The sequence below is a fragment of the Haliotis rufescens genome, unplaced genomic scaffold (genome assembly GCF_023055435.1).
Source record: "Haliotis rufescens isolate VD_foot unplaced genomic scaffold, xgHalRufe1.0.p SCAF_3, whole genome shotgun sequence".
Lineage (NCBI taxonomy): Eukaryota > Metazoa > Mollusca > Gastropoda > Lepetellida > Haliotidae > Haliotis > Haliotis rufescens.
This window is the reverse complement of record NW_025964001.1, coordinates 66,438,929-66,463,816: the sequence shown is the minus strand read 5'-3', so window position 1 is coordinate 66,463,816 and position 24,888 is coordinate 66,438,929. Positions and strand designations below refer to the sequence as shown.

Sequence of the window (24,888 nt, the reverse complement as noted above, 5' to 3'; positions counted from 1 at the left end):
ATGTATGCATATTGTACATATAGCTACATAAAAAATAGCTGTATGGCAGTGACGTCGTTTTAATCCTTTACTGACGTCCAATACCACATATGTTTTGTGGAGGTTTCCTGCAAGATCAAGTCTTCAGAGGTTTCCAGACTTATAAGGTCAGAGGTAACGAGATTCTCGGATATATAAGGTCAAGGCAAACGAGGTTCCCGGCGATACAAGGTCAAGGCTAACCGGGTTCCCGGCGATACAAGGTCAAGGCTAACCGGGTTCCCGGCGATACAAGGTCAAGGCTAACCGGGTTCCCGGCGATACAAGGTCAAGGCTAAAGAGGTTTCCAGACAAACCAAGGCAGAGGTGAAGACGTTTCCGGACATTCATGATCAGGGCTAAAGGGGTTTTCTGGACAAAGAAGTTCAGAGCTAGAGACGTTTCCGGACATTCAAGATCAGAGCTAAAGGGGTTTCCTGGACAAAGAAGTTGAGAGGTAAAGACGTTTCCGAACATTCATGATCAGGGCTAAAGGGGTTTCCTGGACAAAGAAGTTCAGAGCTAAAGACGTTTCCGGACATTCGAGATCAGAGCTAGCTGGGTTTCCTGGACAAAGAAAGTCAGAGCTAAATAGGTTCACTCAAATTCGGATCAACGAATCTAAAATAGTAGTAATATCTCTTACATGCTTCATAGGTACCGTATATGTTCTTTTTAAGGTTTCCATACATGATTAGGGCTACAGCGGTTCCCGGACATACAAGGTTATGGCTAAAAATGTTTTAGGAAAATAAAGGTCAGAGCTAAATAGGTTTCGGACATGCCAGTTCAAGAGGTTCCTCTACACTGGAAATTATTGTTACTATATATCATTATGTTTATTTTACGCCCTGCCTTAGATCGATCACTCTGATATTTGTTTATTCCTTTGTTCTTTTACGCCGCAATATGCCAGCTACGTCACGGCGTACACATTAGATTTAAAATTCAGAAGCATAGATTGGTAAATCGGAGTTATCTGCCCCTGACAGTCCTACTGGAGTGACTTCCCCTGAATAACATGGCCGACAGAGTGGTATCAGTTTAGCCGATATTTAGACTTCATAAAATGTATGCATGGTTGTCACTGAATGCTTCAACCTAACAACAAATGATTGTTCTTAGCCGGTGGGAGTTCCAGGATTAGAACCGGCCCCAATACCGTTCGAGCGACATCATGGATGGGGTCGTCAGATCGGTAACTCGGTTGATGATAATCGTCGTTAATGATCATTTGTAACAGGTCGCCGTCATACAGCTGGCATTTTCTGAGTGTAAAGGTGAACAACAAACAAAACGAAACACTTGTTCAAATCGGAAGTAGGCCTCCCGTGGTAAGGAAGGCTCGTTCATAGTGAATCCAGGATAGAACAAACTTTGAACACGTGACGCCGTGATCAACACTTTACACCAAGTAGGCTCAATTTAACCTTGTCATTTTTAGAATACAATTTTTATATAATTTTGGGAGTGATCATGCTAGTTTCTTAGTTATAAAAGTAGAGATATATTTGTAATTATACTTCCAACGAGTTCAGAAAAATACAATAGACGTTATTCCTTCAGTTCCGTCATATAACCAATACATATGAAAATGCTATTTCATTTTCGACTTCTCTGTCACTGCAACTCTGAACAGGCGAAATCAGGGAAACTCCAGCAGTGTGTGCAAGGAGCAGTGATCTATTCCACAGGCAGTAATCACCTGCATCTGAATCTTGACTCATGCCTACCACTTAATCAGAAAGCCATTCTTTAAGCCCCCCTTATCGCGAACATCTGGTATCATCACTTTTTGAATATTATTCATAAACCTTCCACATGCTCATAACGTAGTACGAATGGTACAATCGACTCTGCTTTTTGGCAGAGATTTCTTATGAATATGGAAAGTGTCTTGTCGCTTTTATTTATTATCAGGACCAGGGCTGGTCCTTGGTTTTGTCATAGCGACTGATTTACGACTACCATTGTCTGAAGTACATTTGACTCCAAAGGCTAATTACCCTGTAGCCATGACATGTATGTCTCCAAAACTTAATTGTCATTATTTATAAGACACTAACCCCCGTTGTTAATCCTCAACAACATTTCATTGTATTTTGACTGTCAGTCAGCCTGGACTACCATATCACTTCCCTTTAACTACTGCTTTTTATAGTATGGCATTTATTGCCTTAATTGATCACCCCCTGAACTGTGTCGGTTCGTCACGCCCATATGTCCAATGTCCAAAGCAACGTCATTGTCTCTTTGTCTGTCCATTGTTGTTCATTACTATATATGTGTTACCATTACACGGTGTTAGTCAAGCTTGGTATTCCGAGTGCTGGCCTAGGGACGACCTGGAGCAGGATGTGCCGCTCGTAGGAAACGCCCTGAGGTGAGCAGGAGCTCCGCTCTCCTCTTGTACGCCTGAGCTGGAAGGTCCGCTCATCGCTGTGTTTGTGTTGTCAGAGCAGGTGTTCCGCTCATTGTGCAATTGTTGTTTATTGTTTACATGTGCATTTTGTTCTTTATTCCCCCCAAGAGCTAATTCCCCGTCAACATGCTCGTTGACAGTTTCGTTGGACACTGTGTTCACCACCTGGGAAAGTATGATTGTTAGGACTGTTTCCTTACCAAGCCCAATCAGGCCATCTGATTCAGCGATTGCAGCAATGGCTTCAACCGATGTCAACAGCACTCCAGAGACAAAGAGCATTTCCTTCCATTGAAAACTGCAAAACATTGTCAGACAATCTTTCAGTCTTTAAATGTCTACAATCAGAGATGAGGCTTGGTAGGATTATTCATGACCCAATTTGTAGAAAGCCTCAAGAGATGTCTGTCGGTGCGTGGGTGGGTCCAAACACGTTGACAAATGATTGACTCTTTGACAACTGGATATCACACTGTATGACAAACATTAATACCCTTTGGCATCTAATAACGTGATTTGATTTAACGGCAATTGTTCCACAGCGTCTGTCTTGTGGAGCGCTGATCTATCGAAGCCAGGTGGGATTTAACAGTGGATTTATTTGAAAAACAAGTCAAGGACGCACGTATTTATGTATTTGTAGAATTGGTTGTGGATCGATTACACTTTAGGCTAAAAAGTTGTCTTTGAACTGAGATTATGTTCATATTTATTTTGTTAAATTGTCTTTTGAAATAAATTAGAAATCAGAGCAGGGAATTTGGCTTTCAACAAACATTAAACTGTCAATCGGTTATATAACTGAAATACCGTCGTTAGGTCCATCTTGCTTTTGGATCAATGGTGTGGTTGAAGATTTTGTTTTCCATAATATAAATTGAATCATATACCGCATATATTTCAAAAGACGTTTTAGAGTTAACCGAAAGCATTACCGCAGTAAATGGAGTTTTACGAAATTGTGGACTGTTTATTCCAGTTCAGGTCGCAACACACGTCATGTACTCAGCTGACTTGATATCATTCAGTGAGTCCCCGTTAATCCATGCGTCGTCGCATTCTCCAGATCATCATCATCATCATCATCATAATCATCATCATCACTAGAATGTTTATTTGTTTGTTGTTTAACGCCGCACTCAGCAATATTCCAGCAATATGAAGGCGGTCTGTAAATAATCGAGTCTGGACTAAACAGTCCAGTGATTGACATCATGAGCATCGATCTACGCAATTGGTGTACGATGACATGCAGTAACCAAGTCAGCGAGCTACTAGTCCTACTACTAATCACCATCACCATAATCATCATCATCATCATATAAAAGCATGCTGGACACGTGAATTACCCAACATCTAGGTCTGATCATCCCTCCGAGAATATCCCACAGTTGCCATCATCTCAATTGCAGAAATTACATTCAGACTGTCAGCTTAGACAAAAACACGCTCGCGTGCTTTGAGGCCACAAGCCATCGCATCCATGTATAGGCCTCGGTAAACCTCAACTGAGCATTAATCGAAGGAACATTCACCTTGAGACCAAAACAACGTTGCCTTTTACACGCTGTATCCGCACGCAGCCACTTGGTGTCCCAGTTTCAGTGACTGCAGTAGCTGAAGGCGGGACTCAGTTAATGAAGTGTCCCATCTGATTGTATCAACACAAGCTGCCTCAAACAAACACAGTTCCAAGGAAGTTAGATCCAAGGCAGCCAACAACTTAGGATCAATGCTGTTGATTGTTAAGGTGACCCTCTCCACTGACTAGGGGGAGGGTGGTGGGCGAATCTTGACGAACTATCGGACCCCCAGTAATGCCAGTGGTTTCTGTTATGTATTACCTACAAGGAACCCGTGAAGATCCAGGTAGGTCTTCAGCAACCCATGCTTGCCGTAAAGGGCGGAATTGTTGACGTCATTCGTTTCTTATTGTGACGTAAAGTCGGAATGACGTCACACTAGAAACGACGTCATAGCTGAAGATTGCCGACGTCATTTGACAAATTGTGGTTCCGCTGCTGTTTTGACTTGCTGTCTAAAGGTAAACACTGAAATTCGTCTCTGTTTGCAGATATCTTCTTCGGTAATAAATAGAACATTATATTCGTGTTCATGTCATATATGTTTACGACACTCGTGCCTACATTCCGGTATTTAGACACTCGTAAACATAGTATGTCATGAACACTCATATAATAACCTCTATATATTGCTGATGTATTGTAGTCTAAAGGATGCTATCTTAACCTGTTGGTGTCCATCCATCGTCAGTGATCGAGAAGCAGGGAGGTCAGCTGTAGGTACGGAGCGTCAGTGGCGCAAGTCGTAGATGCTTACTAGTTGTGAGGACAGACCCTGATACAGCAAGTATCTGGTTGGGGTGAATTAAGGATTCCAACTTACGAGCAGCGGATACTGACACTTCTAAGGGACACAACTGCACACAGCGAATTGCGAAGTTTTGGACCAAGATGCCGACCAAACGTTCGACCTCTCTCCCGACACCTCTAGTCACACCTCTGTCAAAACATCTGTTGCTCGAAATCCTTCTCATGACCCCTGAGTCCGACACCTCTGTCCCGACACCTGTCTCATGACACCTCTAACAGACACCTCTCTCAGGAGACCACCTCTCACACGATACCTCTGTCACAACAGTTCCCACCCGACACCCCTGTCCCGACACCTCTGTCATGACATCTCCCACAGACGCCTCTCTCATGGCATCCCTCACCCGACAATTCTCTCATGACACCTCTCCCCCGACACCTCTCTCATGACACCTCTCTACGACATAACTCTCCAAACATCTTCAAACTGAAAGGTTTTCCAACATGGTCTCAGTCAGTGGACTTCCTCATCTGTGTCATACACCGTACTGCTGTAATAAAACATGAATCATTAACTCAGCCCTCCCGACCACAAAAAAGCGAGACTGGAGCGATAAAAGATTCGCCAATTCACTTATAAACCTGCCGTAACTGAATTGCAAGCGCGAACACAGCCACGCATCAACAGCCCAGAAACCAAGCCAGACGCTGCCTAACAAAAATGATCGTTTAAGCATGTAAGACCCACATATACCATACCAAAATACAATCATTTGGACCAGACAATTTGTCCTGACTGCAGGTAGGCCGTATAACATCCCAAAATACAATCAACACAACTGGATAATTGCCTCTGACTGTCAGGGTTCTATAACAAAACCCGAAATATATCCGACATCTTGCTTGAACTGTGATTAACCCTCGTCCCACACGTTTCCGGGCCTGTCTGCAACGACACTCCGAGGATCGGTTGTCAGGAAGGTGTTATTTCAGGTCTGTATTTAGGGACGGGATGCTCCCTCCCCAGACAGCGGGCTGTCTCACAATAGGTTCGACTCCCCACCTGGGTATATTGATTGGAGCTCGTTCATTATGACCCCTGCCCCAGATCGCACGGCTGCTAATCAGTCATAGAAGACAAAACACGGTAGCCACAAAACCACTAGGGGTCTTAAATGGTGTGGTGTGGGGTGGAGGAGGATTAACGAATTGTTTGGCATGGGTTCAGGTCAGATGTATCGACATCTTTTCGGAAACAGCGATGCGTTTGGATGAATGGGTGAATCTTGTTTACTGCGACCTGTAAATGAGCGAGTCCGACAAACCAGTGGTTGATGTTATGAACACCGTTCAACTCCGTCTAAGGTGTCGTAATTCGCTGATTCGCACCTGCTTTGTACCGTACCCGTGTTCGTGGTAGCAAGCCAAGGAGTTTAAAGTTTTATCGATATATTTGATATTCCGCTTTCAATTCCCAAATTGGAACTATATGTTAACCTCGAAATCTATGCGTAAAAGAACCTAGAGTGAAACCAAGAAACAACAAACAAGTGGTGTACAATCAACATGTGTGTTGCAAAAATTAACCATGTTTACAAATCAATACAAATAACGGCACAGCAACTACAATGGCAGGACAGTGGACACAATAGTGTGGTGGTACAATATTCAATGGTGACAAATAATATGAAAGCAAAACCTTTGTCATGTGCAGTTCGTTCCTCAGAATGTTCTCAACGAGAGGTGCCTAATGTATTGGCTGTGTCACGTTTTTTGAGTCGTCCATAATCATGTCATGTATTTTATCAACATTTTCATTAGTGGTGGCAGTTGAAGGTCTTCCTGATCCTGTGTCTTCCTGATCCTCCGCTGCCCACACCTTAACAGCGGCAGAGGAAGGACCATCATTCCCTAAAGTTAACACCATGTCTGCATGGCTGGCTGTTGGAGCCTGTTCAGTTGGGGATACTTCATGACAGCACGTAGCCAGTTTTGCAAATACATGCGAACTATTAAGGGTGTACTCTACATAGTTAGGCTCAAATCACTTTAGCCAACTAGCGTCTCAGATGATTATTTCTGAATATATTTATAATCGCTTGAAAAGATTTTATTCGTTCATTGGCGCGAAGCCTCTAACGAGATCGTTACAGACAAAAGTCGACAAAGGTCATCGTATCTGCAGATTTCAAACCTACTTAAAGACAAATGGCGAATCATCAAGGTCATAGAGACAGACTGATAAGGTCATGAAGACGTATTTAGGTTCATCAAAGTCTCAAGATCCTCGCCAAGGTCATTCAGATTGATGAGGGCTAATCACGGTCATGGAAAGTACGTTGAAGCATCACGGAAACTAACTGCGTCTCGCCAAGATCATGGAGGCTAATACGTTCACCAAGGGCATGGAGGTTCACTACGGTCACCAGGGTCATGGAGGCTTAATATGGTCGCCAGTGTCATGGAGGCTAACTACGGTGACCAGGGTCCTGGAGGCTTACTACGGTGACCAGGGTCATGGAGGCTTAATATGGTCGCCAGGGTCATGGAGGCTAACTACGGTCGCCAGGATCATGGAGGCTAACTACGGTCGCCAGGGTCATGGAGGCTAACTACGGTCACCAGGGTCATGGAGGCTAACTACGGTCACCAGGGTAATGCTGGCCAACTACGGTCACCAGGGTCATGGAGACTAACTACGGTCACCAGGGTCATGGAGACTAACTACGGTCACCAGGGTCATGGAGGCTTAATGAGGTCGCCAGTGTCATGGAGGCTAACTACGGTCACCAGGGTCCTAGAGGCTAACTACGGTGACCAGGGTCATGGAGGCTTAATATGGTCGCCAGGGTCATGGAGGCTAACTACGGTCGCCAGGGTCATGGAGGCTAACTACGGTCGCCAGGGTCATGGAGGCTAACTACGGTCACCAGGGTCATGGAGGCTAACTACGGTCACCAGGGTAATGCTGGCCAACTACGGTCACCAGGGTCATGGAGACTAACTACGGTCACCAGGGTCGTGGAGACTAGCTGCGTCTCACCAGGGTCGTGGAGGCTAACTGCGTTCACCAGGGTCATGGAGGCTAACTACGGTCAACAGGGACATGGAGACTAACTACGGTCACCAGGGTCATGGAGGCTAACTACGGTCACCAGGGTCATGGAGACTAACTACGATCATCAGGGTCATGGAGACTAACTGCGTCTCACCAGGGTCATGGAGACTAACTGCGTCTCACCAGGGTCATGGAGATTAGCTGCGTCTAACAGAATTGTGGATACTAAACAGGGCTCACCATGGCATGGTTAAAGATGAGGGTTCGCCAAGATCACGAAGACAAATTGTGGAAATAGTCATAATTCTTCAGAATCCAACAAGATTCATTGAAACTGACAGACACTCAAGTGTCACAAGAAGCGAAGAATCGGAAGCCGTCCCCGTGCCGTGCCCAGTCCATACGTGGCATCCAGCTTAGCTTTGTGCTGTGATTTTATTCACAGACAGTCGTGAATGCTGATGCAGAGGCGACAATGGACTTCTCTCAGCATCACTTGTGACAGGTATAAAGTGAAAATACTAAAGTGAACACTTCATCTTTGATGGTAGCCGTCGTGGAAAGGCCAACTTCAAAGGGAAAGACGAGGGACATGGACGGTAATTGAATGATGGACATATTGCTTTCAAGTCATAACTGGTCCTTCATCGCGGTACAGGTCAGGGATCATTGGCCAGTGTCCAGCTCTGCTGTATTAGCTCGGATACAGGACACAGAACAAATCAGAGATTCAAGGTCGGAGTTAACTGATGGCCGAAAATAGTATTCCATATTAGCGACGAAGTGAGCGGTAGTAACGTCCGCTGAATGAGAAACACACATGATGCCTGGTGGCAGTATCTGATGTCTCATGATAATGTGTGACGATGATGTCTAACAGCGATGATGATAAATGCTGATGCTTGATTTATGATGTCTGATGATGTCTGTTGATGTCTGATGATGTCTACTGATGATGTCTGATGATGTCTGATAATGTCTACCGATGATATCTGATAATGTCTGGTGATGTCTACTAATGATGTCTACTGATGATATCTGATGATGTCTGATAATGTCTACCGATGATATCTGACGATGTCTGATGATGTCTACTGATGATGTCTGGTGATGTCTGATGATGTCGACTGATGGTAATGATTGATGATGTCTGATGATGTCTGATGATGTCTGATGATGTCTGGTTATGTCTGATGATGTCTACTGATGATAAAGATTGATCATGTCTGATGATGTCTACTGATTTTTTCTGGCGATGTCAGATAAATATCTGTGACGATGACATGTGATGACAGACATGATCAGATGATGCCCAGTGGTGCCTGACGATGCCTGTTTATGAAGATGTCTGCTTGGTTTTATAACAAGGCCTTATGGTGAAACCCAGGGTCATCATATGTAAAGTGTGAACGATTGGCAAACATCTATAGACACTCAGAATATTCGATGTCGGCGATGAAATTGGAAATCAATCAACAACTAAAATACGCAAGAAATCAAACGAAACATTTCTTTCAATCGCACATTTTACAAATATTGAGTTAGAACATCCAAATAATGAAATAGATATACAAGATATTGAAAGTAGGATTCGCCTTTACAAAAAAAACTACATATATTGGTTTGTCCTGGGAAGTTAAAAATCGATCCGAAATCGTGCGGATCTTGAATATTTTGAAATATACCACTGCTGCCAACATATTTTGTTATTTCTTGACGTTGTGCGAACAAAGGTGATACATTCGCTTACTTTCAAAGCGATAAAATTGCAGCACTAAATCACATCGTGTTTCACCGCACGTTCAGAGTGGCGTCGTATCCTTTACAGTCTCCAGTAGAGACTGAATACGTCATTGCAACTCTCTGTTTATATTTCAGATAAATTGCGATTTGAAAAACGTCCTGCAGTGTACCACCGTATTACGACCGATCCTCCAGACCGACATGAGTGAGACCCCCAATCTGCAGTTTGTCAGTTTGTGCCTGTACCGGTCAACCATGTTGGACATGACGCCATCATGGCTGGGGATCCCCGGGAGAGAGTTGCAAGATGTCGATAATTTTATTGGGATATTTCATTCCAGCTTTCGCCTGGGATAGTATGTCTACCACATGTCAAGGTACACGTGTGATGGATAGTGGTGCCGGTTTGTGGGGCTAGGTCACGGATGGGTGCACTGGCATCGAGGAACACCAGTCTTTCTAAATGTATTGATTCGTTGCCAAACACTATTCAAAGCAATGCATTGTTTGTTTGTTTGTTGTTTCACGCCGCACTCGTAATATTCGAACTATATGACGTCGGTCTGTTCATAATCAAGTCTGGACTACACAATCCAGTGATTGACATCATGAGCATCGATCCACGCAATTGGGATACGATGATATGCATCAACCAAGTCAGCGAGCCGGATCCCGTGAACCACCTCTTATGGCAAGCATGGGTTGCTTAATATGAATTCTCTACCCGGATCTTCACGGAGCAAAGAACACTTGACATAAAGAACCGAATCCGGGAAGGAATAATCATAATAACACACTACTAGTCCTACTTCTAATTATCATCACCATCATCATCATCATCATCATCATCATCATCATCATCATCATCATATAAAAGCATGCTAGACACATGAATTACCCAACATCTAGGCCTGATCATCCCTCCGAGAATATCCCACAGTTGCCATCATCTCAATTGCAGAAATTACATTCAGACTGTCAGCTTAGACAAAAACACGCTCGCGTGCTTTGTGGCCACAAGCCATCGCATCCATGTATAGGCCTCGGTCAACCTCAACTGAGCATTAATCGAAGGAACATTCACCTTGAGACCAAAACTAAGTTGCCTTTCTACACGCTGTATCCGCACGCAGCCACTTGGTGTCCCAGTTTCAGTGACTGCAGTAGCACAAGGCGGGACTCAGTTAATGAAGTGTCCCATCTGATTGTATCAACACAAGCTGCCTCAAACAAACACAGTTCCAAGGAAGTTAGATCCAAGGCAGCCAACAACTTAGGATCAATGCTGTTGATTGTTAAGGTGACCCTCTCCAATGACTAGGGGGAGGGGTGTGGGCGAGTCTTGAACTATCGGACCTCCAGTCATGCCAGTGGTTTCTGTTATGTATTACCTACAAGGAACCCGTGAAGATCCAGGTAGGTCTTCAGCAACCCATGCTTGCCGTAAAGGGCGACTATGCTTGTCGTAAGAGGTAGGTAGGGAAAACGTACCGGGGTTCAGACAAATCGTATATGCCCTAGGGTTATATCACGTCACGAGACAATAGTGTATTGTTTCCGTCATTCGGACGCCATTGTTGACGTCATTCGAATCTTATTGTGACGTAAGGTCGGAATGACGTCACACTAGAAACGACGTCATAGCTGAAGATTGCTGACGTCATTTGACAAATTGTGGTTCCGCTGCTGTTTTGACTTGCTGTCCAAAATTCGTCTCTGTCTGCAGACATCTTCTTCGGTAATAAATAGAACATTATATTCGTGTTCATGTCATATATGTTTACGACACTCGTGCCTAAATTCCGGTATTTAGACACTCGTAAACATAGTATGTCATGAACACTCATATAATAACCTCTATATATTGCTGATGTATTGTAGTCCAAAGGATGCTATCTTAACCTGTTGGTGTCCATCCATCGTCAGTGATCGAGAAGCAGGGAGGTCAGCTGTAGGTACGGAGCGTCAGTGGCGCAAGTCGTAGATGCTTACTAGTTGTGAGGACAGACCCTGATACAGCAAGTATCTGGTTGGGTCGAATTAAGGATTCCAACTTACGAGCAGCGGATACTGACACTTCTAAGGGACACAAATGCACACAGCGAATTGCGAAGTTTTGGACCAAGATGACGACACCTTTAGTCACACCTCTGTCAAAACATCTCTCGCTCGAAATCCTTCTCATGACCCCTGAGTCCGACACCTCTGTCCCGACACCTGTCTCATGACACCTCTAACAGACACCTCTCACAGGAGACCACCTCTCACCCGATACCTCTGTCAAAACAGCTCCCACCCGACACCCCTGTCTCGACACCTCTGTCATGACATCTCCCACCGACGCCTCTCTCATGGCACCCCTCACCCGACAATTCTCTCATGACACCTCTCCCCCGACACCTCTGTCCAGACACCTCTGTCATGACATCTCCCACAGACGCCTCTCTCATGGCACCCCTCACCCGACAATTCTCTCGTGACACCTCTCCCCCGACACCTCTCTCATGACACCTCTCTACGACATTACTCTCCTAACATCTTCAAACTGAAAGGTTTTCCAACATGGTCTCAGTCAGTGGACTTCCTCATCTGTGTCATACACCGTACTGCTGAAATAAAACATGAATCATTAACTCAGCCCTCCCGACCACAAAAAAGCGAGACTGGAGCGATAAAAGATTCGCCAATTCACTTATAAACCTGCTGTAACTGAATTGCAAGCGCGAACACAGCCACGCGTCAACAGCCCAGAAACCAAGCCAGACGCTGCCTAACAAAAATGATCGTTTAAGCATGTAAGACCCACATATACCATACCAAAATACAATCATTTGGACCAGACAATTTGTCCTGACTGCAAGTACGCCGTATAACATCCCAAAATACAATCAACACAACTGGATAATTGCCTCTGACTGTCAGGGTTCTATAACAAAACCCGAAATATATCCGACATCTTGCTTGAACTGTGATTGACCCTCGTCCCACACGTTTCCGGGCCTGTCTGCAACGACACTCAGAGGATCGGTTGTCAGGAAGGTGTTATTTCAGGTCTGTATTTAGGGACGGGATGCTCCCTCCCCAGACAGCGGGCTGTCTCACAATAGGTTCGACTCCCCACATGGGTATATTGATTGGAGCTCGTTCATTATGACCCCTGCCCCAGATCGAGCGGCTGCTAATCAGTCATTGAAGACAAAACACGGTAGCCACAAAACCACTAGGGGTCGTAAATGGTGTGGTGTGGGGTGGAGGAGGATAAACGAATTGTTTGGCATGGGTTCAGGTCAGATGTATCGAAGACGTCTTTTCGGAAACAGTGATCCGTTTGGATGAATGGGTGAATCTTGTTTACTCCGCACTCAAAATGTTGGCGAACTGTAAATGAGCGGGTCCGACAAACCAGTGGTTGATGTTATGAACACCGTTCAACTCCGTCTAAGGTGTCGTAATTCGCTGCTTCGCCCTTGCTTTGTACCGTACCCTTGCTCGTGGTAGCAGGACAAGGAGTTTAAAGTTTTATCTATATTTTTGATATTCCGCTTTCAATTCCCAAATTGGAACAATATGTTAACCTAGAAATCTATACGTAAAAGAACCTAGTGTGAAACCAAGAAACAACAAACAAGCGGTATACAGTCAACAAATGTATGTAAGTTTACAAATAAATACAAATTACGACACAGCAACTACAATGGCAGTACACAATAGAGTGGCGGTACAATATTCAGTAGTGACAAATAATAGGATGGCATAACCTTTGTTATGTCCTGTTCTTTCCTCAGAAGACCCGTGAAGACTCCGGGGTAGAACCCTTCAGCAACCCATGCTTGCCGTAAAAGTAGACTATGCTTGTCGTTAAAGGCGACTAACGGGATCGGGTGGTTAGGCTCGGTGACTTGGTCCGATGCATGTCATCGATCCCAGTTGCGTGGATCGATGATCTTGATATCAATCACTGGATTGTCTGGTCCAGACTGGATTATTTACAGACCGCCGTCATATAGCTGGAATATTGCTGAGTGCGGCGTTAAACAACAAACAAACAAACAAACAAAATCGTTCCTAAGTAATGTTCTCAACTTTCTCACGAGAGGTGCCTACTGTATTGGCTGTGTCACGTTTATTGAGTCGTCCATAATCATATCATGTAGTTTATCAACATTTTCATTAGTGGTGGCAGTTGAAGGTCTTCCTGATCCTGAGTCTTCGATCATCTTGGAGGCTCTGTAACTCCACTGCCTAGATCGTAACAGCGGCAGAGGAAGGACCATCATTCCCTAAAGTTAATGCCATGTCCGCATGATGGCTGTTGGAGCCTGTTCAGTTGGGGATAGTTCATGACAGCACGTAGCCAGTTTTGCAAATACATGCAAACTATTAAGGGTGTACTCTACATAGTTAGGCTCAAATCACATTAGCCAACAAGCGTCTCAGATGATTATTTCTGAATATATTTAAAATCGTTTGAAAAGATTTTATTCTTTCATTGACTTGAAGCCTCTCACCGGATCGTTACTGCCAAAATTCGACAAAGGTCATCATCTGCAGATTTCAAACCTACTTAACGACAAATGTCGAACCCTCAAGGTCATAGAGACAAATACAGACTGATAAGGTCATGAAGACGTATTTAGGCTCATCAAAGTCAAAGAGATCCTCGCCAAGGTCATTCAGATTGATGAGGGCTAATCACGGTCATGAAGAGTATGTTGAAACATCACGGAAACTAACTGCGTCTCGCCAAGATCATGGAGGCTAACTATGGTCACCAGGGTCATGGAGGCCAACTACCTAGTTAGGCTCAAATCACTTTAGCAAACTAGCGTCTCAGATGATTATTTCTGAATATATTTAAAATCGTTTGAAAAGATTTTTTTCTTTCATTGACGTGAAGCCTCTAGCCAGATTGTTACAGACAAAAGTCGACAAAGGTTATCGTAACTGCAGATTTCAAACCTACTTAAAGACAGATGGCGAATCCTTAATGTCATAGAGACAAATACAGACTGATAAGGTCATGAAGACGTATTTAGGTTACACCATGGTCGTGGAAACTAGATGCGTCTAACAGAATTGTGGATACTAAACAGGGCTCACCATGGCATGGTTATAGATGAGGGCTCACCATTGTCATGAAGACAAATTGTGGAAATAGTCATAATTCTTCAGAATCCAACAAGATTCATTGGAACTGACAGACACTCAAGTGTCACAAGAAGCGAAGAATCGGAAGCCGTCCCCGTGCCGTGCCCAGTGCATACGTGGCGTCCAGCTTAGCTTTGTGCTGTGATTCTATTCCGAGACAGTGATGGATGCTGATGCAGAGGCGACAATGGACTTCTCTCAGCATCACTTGTGACAGGTATAAAGTGAAAATACTAAAGTGAACACTTCATCTTTGATGGTAGCCGTCGTGGAAAGGCCAACTTCAAAGGGTAAGACGAGGGACATGGACGGTAATTGAATGATAGACATATTGCTTTCAAGTCATAACTGGTCCTTCATCGCGGTACAGGTCAGGGATCATTGGCCAGTGTCCAGCTCTGCTGTATTAGCTCGGATACAGGACACAGAACAAATCAGAGATTCAAGGTCGGAGTTAACTGATGGCCGAAAATAGTATTCCATATTAGCGACGAAGTCAGCGGTAGTAACGTCCGCTGAATGAGGAAGACACATGATGCCTGGTGGCAGTATCTGATGTCTCATGATAATGTGTGACGATGATGTCTAACAGCGATGATGATAAATGTTGATGCTTGATTATGATGTCTGATGATGTATGTTGATGTCTGATGATGTCTACTGATGATGTCTGATGATGTCTGATAATGTCTACCGATGATATCTGATCATGTCTGATGATGTCTACTGATGATGTCTACTGATGATATCTGATAATGTCTGATAATGTCTACCGATGATATCTGATGATGTCTGATGATGTCGACTGATGATGATGTCTGATGATGTCTACTGATGATGTTTGATGATGTCTGATAATTTCTACCGATGATATCTGACGATGTCTGATGATGTCCACTGATGATGTCTGATGATGTCTGGTGATGTCTGATGATGTCGACTGATGGTAATGATTGATGATGTCTGATGATGTCTGATGATGTCTGGTTGTGTCTGATGATGTCTACTGATGATAAAGATTGATCGTGTCTGATGATGTCTACTGATTATTTCTGGCGATGTCAGATGAATACCTGTGACGATGACATGTGATGACAGACATGATCAGATGAGGCCTGGTGGTGCCTGACGATGCCTGTTTATGAAGATGTCTGCTTGGTTTCATAATAAGGCCTGATGGTGAAACCCAGTGTCATCATATGTAAAGTGTGAACGACTGCAAGGTGGCAAACATCTATAGTCACTCAGAATATTCGATGTCGGCGATGAAATTGAAAATCAGTCAACAACTAAAATACGCAAGAAATCAAACGAAACATTTCTTTCAATCACACATTTTACAAATATTGAGTTAGAACATCCAAATAATGAAATAGATATACAAGATATTGAAAGTAGGGTTCGTCTTTACAACAAAAAAAACCCTACAAATATTGAATTGTACTTGGAAGTTAAAAACGGAAAATCGATCCGAAATCGTGCGGATCTTGAATATTTTGAAATATACCACTGCTGCCAACATATTTTGTTATTTCTTGACGTTGTGCGAACAAAGGTGATACATTCGCTTACTTTCAAAGCGATAAAATTGCAGCCCTAAATCACATCGTGTTTCACCGCACGTTCAGAGTGGCGTCGTATTCTTTACAGTCTCCAGTAGAGACTGAATACGTCATTGCAACTCTCTGTTTATATTTCAGATAAATTGCGATTTGAAAAACGTCCTGCAGGGTTCCACCGTATTACGACAGATCCCCCAGACCGACATGAGTGAGGCCCCCAGTCTGCAGTTTGTCAGTTTGTGCCTGTACCGGTCAACCATGTTGGACATGACGCCATTCTGGCTGGGGATCCCCGGGAGAGAGTTGCAAGATGTCGATAATTTTATTGTGATATTTCATTCCAGCTTTCGCCTGGGATAGTATGTCTACCACATGTCAAGGTACACGTGTGATGGATAGTGGTGCCGGTTTGTGGGGCTAGGTCACGGAGGGGTGCACTGGCATCGAGGAACACCGGTCTTTCTAAATGTATTGATTCGTTGCCAAACACTATTCAAAGCAATGCCTTTTTTGTTTGTTGTTTCACGCCGCACTCAGTAATATTCCAGCTATATGACGGCGGTCATAAAAATAATCAAGTCTGGACTAAACAATCCAGTGATTGACATCATGAGCATCGATCCACGCAATTGGGATACGATGATATGCATCAACCAAGTCAGCGAGCCGGATCACGTGAGCCAACTCTTAACGCAAGCATCATAATCATAAGCATCATCATATAAAAGCATGCTAGACACATGAATTACCCAACATCTAGGCCTGATCATCCCTGCGAGAATACCCCACAATTGCCATCCACTTGTACATTGTTTCATTCATCCACTTGTACATTGTTTCATTCATCCAGTTGTAAATCCCTTCATTCATCCACTTGTACATTGCTTCACTCATCCACTTGTACATTGCTTCACTCATCCACTTGTACATTGCTTCACTCATCCACTTGTACATTCCTTCATTCATCCACTTGTTCATTGCTTCACTCATCCACTTGTACATTCCTTCACTCATCCACTTGTACATTCCTTCATTCATCCACTTGTACATTGCTTCATTCATCCACTTGTAAATCCCTTCATTCATCTACTTGTACATTGCTTCACTCATCCACTTGTACATTCCTTCATTCATCCACTTGTACATTCCTTCATTCATCCACTTGTACATTGCTTCATTCATCCACTTGTAAATCCCTTCACTCATCTACTTGTACATTGCTTTATTCATCCACTTGTACATTGCTTCACTCATCCATTTGTACATTCCTTCATTCATCCACTTGTACATTGCTTCACTCATCCACTTGTACATTCCTTCATTCATCCACTTGTACATTGCTTCACTCATCCACTTGTACATTCCTTCACTCATCCACTTGTACATTCCTTCATTCATCCACTTGTACATTGCTTCATTCATCCACTTGTAAATCCCTTCACTCATCTTCTTGTACATTGCTTTATTCATCCACTTGTACATTGCTTCACTCATCCATTTGTACATTGCTTCATTCATCCACTTGTACATTGCTTCACTCATCCACTTGTACTTTCCTTCATTCATTCACTTGTACATTCCTTCACTCATTCTCTTGTACATTCCTTCATTCATCCACTTGTACATTCCTTCACTCATCCACTTGTACATTCCTTCACTCATCCACTTGTACATTCCTTCACTCATCCACTTGTACATTCCTTCCCTCGTACTCTTGTACATTCCTTCACTCATTCACTTGTACATTCCTTCACTCATCCACTTGTACATTCCTTCACTCATCCACTTGTACATTCCTTCACTCATACACTTGTACAATCCTTCACTCATCCACTTGTACTTTCCTTCATTCATCCACTTGTACATTCCTTCACTCATCCACTTGTACATTCCTTCATTCATCCACTTATACATTCCTTCACTCATTCACTTGTACATTCCTTCATTCATCCACTTATACATTCCTTCACTCATTCACTTGTACATTCCTTCACACATCCACTTGTACATTCCTTCACTTATCATTTTGTTCTTTCATGCACAAATCTACGTGTACATTCCTTCAAGTTTTCTTAATTCACTATATAATATAATGCAATTCAATACATATATACAAAATAGTACACGCATGGAAAAACAGTATTCATTCTTATCAACGTACAGCCCATTCCCGTTTCCTCCAAATGCTGTGTGTAAACACTGCACTTCTGGCGCTCTGCTTATTTCATTACCATCAACAGAATGACAGCATCCCTTCAGTAAAACTTAATTTGGACAAAAGTAGAATTCATGAAGTAAGAATTATATTCCGAATATAAAATCAAATTCAACTAGGACTGAATGGCGTTTGGCCATCTGCGGTAGCTGTGTGATTAGTCTCCGAGGGGTTGCGGGATGTTAATCAAGGTTTACAAGGGAAAAATCAATTCTTATAAATTTGAAAACATTTTCTTTTCCCTTTTTTCTGCGCCCAGTCAGGGTTTTTTAACTGTAAACCGATCAGAACAGTCAGACCCTAGTTTGAATGAGAATGCTCAATGGACGATTCTGTTCAACACAAACGAAGCCGCGAGTCGGTGATTAAATCAGTGTTTGGAAGGTATTACTAAGAATCAACGAGACGAAATGTTTGCAATAGAGGACCTGTTAAAAAGAAATCCGACAGCTAGTAGAGGTTTAAAAAAAAAAATTGAATCTCAATTCCCGAAACGAATAGGATCAGATTAGGTATCATTATGTTAACAAGGTAGGATTGAAATTTACGCGACTCGAGGAGGTTGACAAGGTGAGCTCTTCTTCTCAGTAACATTGACACAGAGTATTATTGTATTGTTTATTTTATTATAAATCGATCAACATTATCATCTTGTTACAGGTGGCGCCATTATCATCACCATTCAGATCATATTAAGAATATTGATCTCATTATGATTCAGATTAAAGGTTAAATAATATTCAGCTGCACTTTCCTTGACAGACTTGTTCATTATACCTTATTTAATTTCTCATATCGTGAGTGAGTTACGATTTATAGGCACATCGGCATTTTTCAGCCATATCGTGACTAAGCAATTTATACATAAGGAAAACATCAACTTAGACTATATAAAACCTGTCAACAAAGGACAGTAAAATGACTAGTCTTATCACAGTTATATATTTAAATCTGGTATGTTGACATTGACAGATATTGCTACACATAACAATACATTATAAAATCAGGCTATAGAACACCAGCAATTGAGGGCAGATTACCACATCAGGGGCCATGGGGACTTTTAGAACCCTTGCTACCTGCATGGACCCCAGCAGGATTTACACCATCCCTTCAGCCGTTTCCGACGGTGTGTAAATTTACATGAATATAAAACTAACAAATATACTACGTTAAAAATCGTGGTAGACCTAAAGTTACTTTGAATGATGTGGAACTTACATACCCTCTCCGGGGGACGATAATTTTACAGTACACTAACCCCCTTCAATTTTACAGCCACCGACTATCTCAGTTGCTAATTTAATCTACCAAATTAAAAAACGTTTATTTTCAAATCATATCTATCAAACATTTTCAAACAATTCTATTTCCTTTTTAAAACAAAAAATAATTAAATGAGAACTAATACTATTAAAAAGGATTGATTTGAAATATTTATCCCTTGTGATGGAAAAATCGACACAGTCAGAATGTATCATATAAATGTTTATAAAATCAACAAGGATCCATTAGCATACATGTCCTTTACAGACAAGCACAACTCCCACTTGTCTGTCGGTATTATGAGGAAGATGATTTGGAAGTGGGAGATCAGGATTTTGAATTCTCTAGATTAATACAAGGCTCGTCGTGGAAGCATACGTCGATGACGTACCGATAATGACTCCATGTCACCAACATTTCACTGTCAGCCGTACCGATCATGACTCCTTGTCTCCAACATTTCACTCTCAGACGTACCGATCGGGACTCCTTGTCTCGAACATGTCACTCTCAGACGTACTGATCATGACTCCTTGTCCCCATCATTTCACTCTCAGACGTACCGACCGTGACGCCTTGTCTCCAATATGTCACTCTTAGTCGTGACTCCATGTCTCCAACATGTCACTCTCAGGCGTATTGACCGTGACTCCATGTCACGAACATTTCACTCTCAGCCGTACCGACCGTGACTCCATGTCACGAACATTTCACTCTCAGACGTACCGACCGTGACTCCATGTCACCAACATTTCACTCTCAGCCGTACCGACCGTGACTCCATGTCACCAACATTTCACTCTCAGCCGTACCGACCGTGACTCCATGTCACCAACATTTCACTCTCAGCCGTACCGACCATGACTCCATGTCACGAACATTTCACTCTCAGCCGTACCGACCGTGACTCCATGTCACCAACATTTCACTATCAGCACTGTCAGGAACATTTCACTCTCAGGACTGTCGTTCTTAAACCATCTGTTACTAGTGAGTGGGGTAATTTTAGCAATATTTACATGGATATATTACTGCAGAACACACAACCAGTTTACATCTGAAGTATCCATAGCAACCAGACTTGCAGGATAAGAAGAACACACATATTTCGAACCTGAGATTTGGAGAATTACTGACTGGGTTATGAGTCCTAGGGGAACCAAAATTTCATTCTTTTGACAACTTGGAATGTTGTTTCCATAACTGTGATTGGATTCGTATAGCTCCTTCAATAGGAACTGTTTGGAAGCCGAAGTCACTTGCTCCACCATGTGCGCAGAACGAAGTTCCCAGTGAGCCAGGTTAATGGTTCATTCATTCCAAATCTATGCCTTGCATACCACTCTCTTCAATCCAGGCCACTATCACTGTCAGGAATGGATATCGACCCAAAGTAGCCGTTCATTTGGATTGCTGAAAGGATATTCCTTCTCTGAATGAAAAAAAATCATTTTAAAAATTCAGTAAACTACGTTTGTAACAAACACGCTTATAACGAACTGACCAATATAGCGAACTTATTTTTTATTCCTTACCATTTGTTGTATATATGCTGTATGTATGCTTATAGCGAACTGCGGTTATTACGAACTAAAATTAATGGTCCGCTCTACTTCGTTATAACCGTAGTTTACTTAGACATTTTAAAGAAAAACCCATCCAGCCTTTCTGAGTGACACATCCCTGACACATGACGTCATAGTTTAATATCGTGTACTCCAACTATGTCACGTACTCCATTACGTCCATGTCACGTGCTTACAAACAAACGAGAACAATCCATGCCACGTGGACTAGTTCCAGACGGTAATCTGCGAGATCTTTATAATCTGTATACACGAATACTTTTCAACCTTTTCGGATTAATCAATTCACAGCCAAAATACATGGTGTTTGAAAGCCATTTTGTTTAATAGCGACTGTGTTCGCACAATATCCGGTAGCATTTTGTGAGTAGTTTTCTCATATATACAGAGACTGCAATTACACACGACGACATCAATTGGTCAAAGACAGGCCTAGCGCCTGGGTTTAATGAGTTTAATTCAATGAGCGGGCGGCTTTTTTTATTTACTCCTAGTACATCACTTACGTCACCTAGGCAACGCATAAGCATTAAAATTGATTGAAGTTGGACTGTCTTAACCGACCGGAAATACAAAGAAAACGTGACTGTATGACTTCCGCTCCACGTTGTTATGCGCGTTCGACTTTTGACCGTACTGACTTCTATCAATCAATGACCGCGGTGACCCGTGCAGATTATTGAACGGTCAACATCGATCGTTTCTTTAGCTGTCAAAACACACTCTTCGTGTCAACTTACGCTCGTCTTCAGGAAACCAACTCCTCGTTGGTGCGTTCGGGATAGTTAGTCAACAAGCGTGTTTCAAATCAGGAACGTATGTTCGTGTCGTTAACCTGACGTTATGTAGTTTTCTTTTGACCGTTGAAACTACTTGTGAATTAGGGTGTGCAACTCATTATACTCATTAGCCTTTACATATTATCATTATTTTGTATGTTCTGTTTGAAAGAATGGCGGTGCGATGATCTGTTTGTTAATGCGCTTGGCGTCAAACAAGGAATTCGTTCTTGGTGTTATAAGCTATACTGGTCCTACTCTGTGGGATGTTCCGACCCTGGTGCACGGGTGTATTTAAAGGTGTATCAACCCCGCGACAGACTCGATTATCAAGAGTAATATATTTCAGTTCAATAAGAATACGTACCCGGGACATATTCGCCACAACAGCTTTGCCTCGGAAGTGACGTCACCACTTCCACCGCTTCTGTCACTAGCTCATACACAGTACACAGTACACAGTTTTTTGTTCCTAACGCCGCACTCAGCAAAATCCCAGCTATGTGACGTCGGTCTGTAAAAAAATCGAGTCTGGACCAAACAATCCATTGACTGACATCATGCGCAACGATCCACACAATTGGGATACGATGACATGCATCAACACGTCAACACATCAAGAACGATGCGCTAGACATTGAATATTAAAAAAATATTACCCAGATACTAAACTGCTTCACCACTTGTTCTTTACAATGAAACTCCGTTTCCTGGTCGTTTCAGATGGGGCCGTCTACATATACACAAGCAGACTTTCCTTCTTGTCCATGATAGTTTGTTGGTTGGTTGGCTTGTTAACGCCGCACTCAGCAATATTCAAGCTATATGACGGCGGTCTGTAAATAATCGAGTCTGGACCAGACAATCCAGTGACTGACATAATCATCACACAATTGGGATACGATGACATGCATGAACACTATGATGCCGATGCTGACTCAGCTTCGTGCAATGTCGGACCTGGGCGTTCTTGTATACACATACTGTACATTACACAGGTCACTGATCATGACCTGCAAGACCTGCCTACTCTGGAGTACAGACCAATGACACCCTTACTCCTTTAGCGGACAGACACGTCCTGCAGACACGGCAACGTGTACAGCACTGTGGGGACACCATCACAACAGTATAAAAAATAGGCCATTTATATTGCGCATATTTCCACACCACATAGGGCCATGCTGGTCACTGGATCAGTGTGCACTCAAGAATCATTTTCAGCTCCCTGGGGAGTATTCAACCCAAGCTCTCTCTTAGGCGCTAGAAGGTTATCAACCACATTGCCATCCCATCCTACCAGGTACCCATTCACTGCTGGGTGAACAGAGGCACATTTCGAACGAAGTCACTTGCCCAAGGAGACGCCACATGTGTTACATGTGCTTCAGTGTGGGACAGGACCGAAGCCCTAGAAACTCATCGATATTATTTACGACATTGTTTCATAACAATGACAAATATCCTGAACAATAGCCTTGAGAATAGTGCAGTTACTGATGTTTTGAAACTAGAATATTACAAGTTCATCTGTGTATGCTTTCTGGGCATCTAAAATACAAAACAGGTGAAACACATCTTCAAGCAAATTTGAATTAAACATTCATCCTTGTTTTATCCTTAAACCCCACACCCCAAAATAATCAGAAACTTTAATATCATACCTACAGGTCTGACGTTATCATAAATGCCGGAAAAACAAAACAAAACGGTTGTATATAAAACAGTTTTCTAAACGTGTCGTCTAAACGCACCAGTGTCGATATATCAATGCCCATCTGCCGCGTGTAACAGGCTGTTTCCCTGCCCCCTGATTGTCTAGATGAACAGTTAGTTACCAGTCCTTCAGAAGTCTACAGGAGATAAACAGGATCGGGTTTGGGGGAGGATTTCATCGCTGGGAAATCCAACTGATATCATTGGAAGAATGATTGGATTATAGTCATCAGGCCGGCATTGATCACCAACTTACAATCAGGCTAAATGCAATTAATCACACTGGGGCCTTGAAGAAAATCTGAATTAGCATGTATCCTTATCAATATAATAATTATGGGGTGAATTGGTTTTTCAAGGTTCTTTGGGCAGAATACTTTCTGATCAAACAGCTGAAAAAAGGTTTCAGCTTTATCGTTTACGCCATCGTGATGGCACCGCGCGTGATCACTGCCATGTTGTGTATGACCTTGAGTTCGTATGTGGATGACCTTGAGTTCGTAAGCGGATGGTAGACAATCACAAACAACCAATCTACAAACGATTTATTAATAAAGGTTCCATAATTCCATGTTTATGAAGACTTACAAAAATATGGCTGTTGTGGCGCTTCGCATGGTCAATTGACGTTAAGAGCTGAGGTCACTGCAAGGTTGCGGGTTGAATATATCCACAAGTCATAATCCTTGCTCTCCCAGAACTTTGCAGACGTGGTCGTTGTTTCACCGACGCTGAAATTCTTACCGTTTGTCTGCGAATTTTTAAACACGCAGACAACTGGAGACCACTCGTCGAACTGGGACCTGATATTTCATTTGTAAATTAATTCATTGCTTGGTGAAGTCGCTGCATTTTATACTGACGTCATTGTCCTATCACAGAAGAGAGAGAGTGGTATTCTGTATCAACAATGTGGAAAATCATCATGTTTTCAGACATATCGAACATCTATAATTCTAGTAGAATACCCACATGCACAAAGCGATCTTACCGCTAAGATGACCGTTACTCCCATACTTTAACATAGGCTTAAGATAACCTT

General features: G+C 42.8%; 1 protein-coding gene across 1 annotated transcript in view; it reads left to right on the top strand.

The window, feature by feature from the left end:
- Positions 1-7,710: 7,710 nt before the first annotated feature.
- LOC124151523 (hepatitis A virus cellular receptor 1-like) overlaps positions 7,711-24,888 on the top strand; it is a 37,120-nt gene continuing 19,942 nt past the window's right edge. Inside the window, exon 1 of the mRNA XM_046524040.2 lies at positions 7,711-7,867. Within this exon, the coding sequence (XP_046379996.2) occupies positions 7,711-7,867 (157 nt within the window). The remainder of the gene's footprint in view (positions 7,868-24,888) is intronic.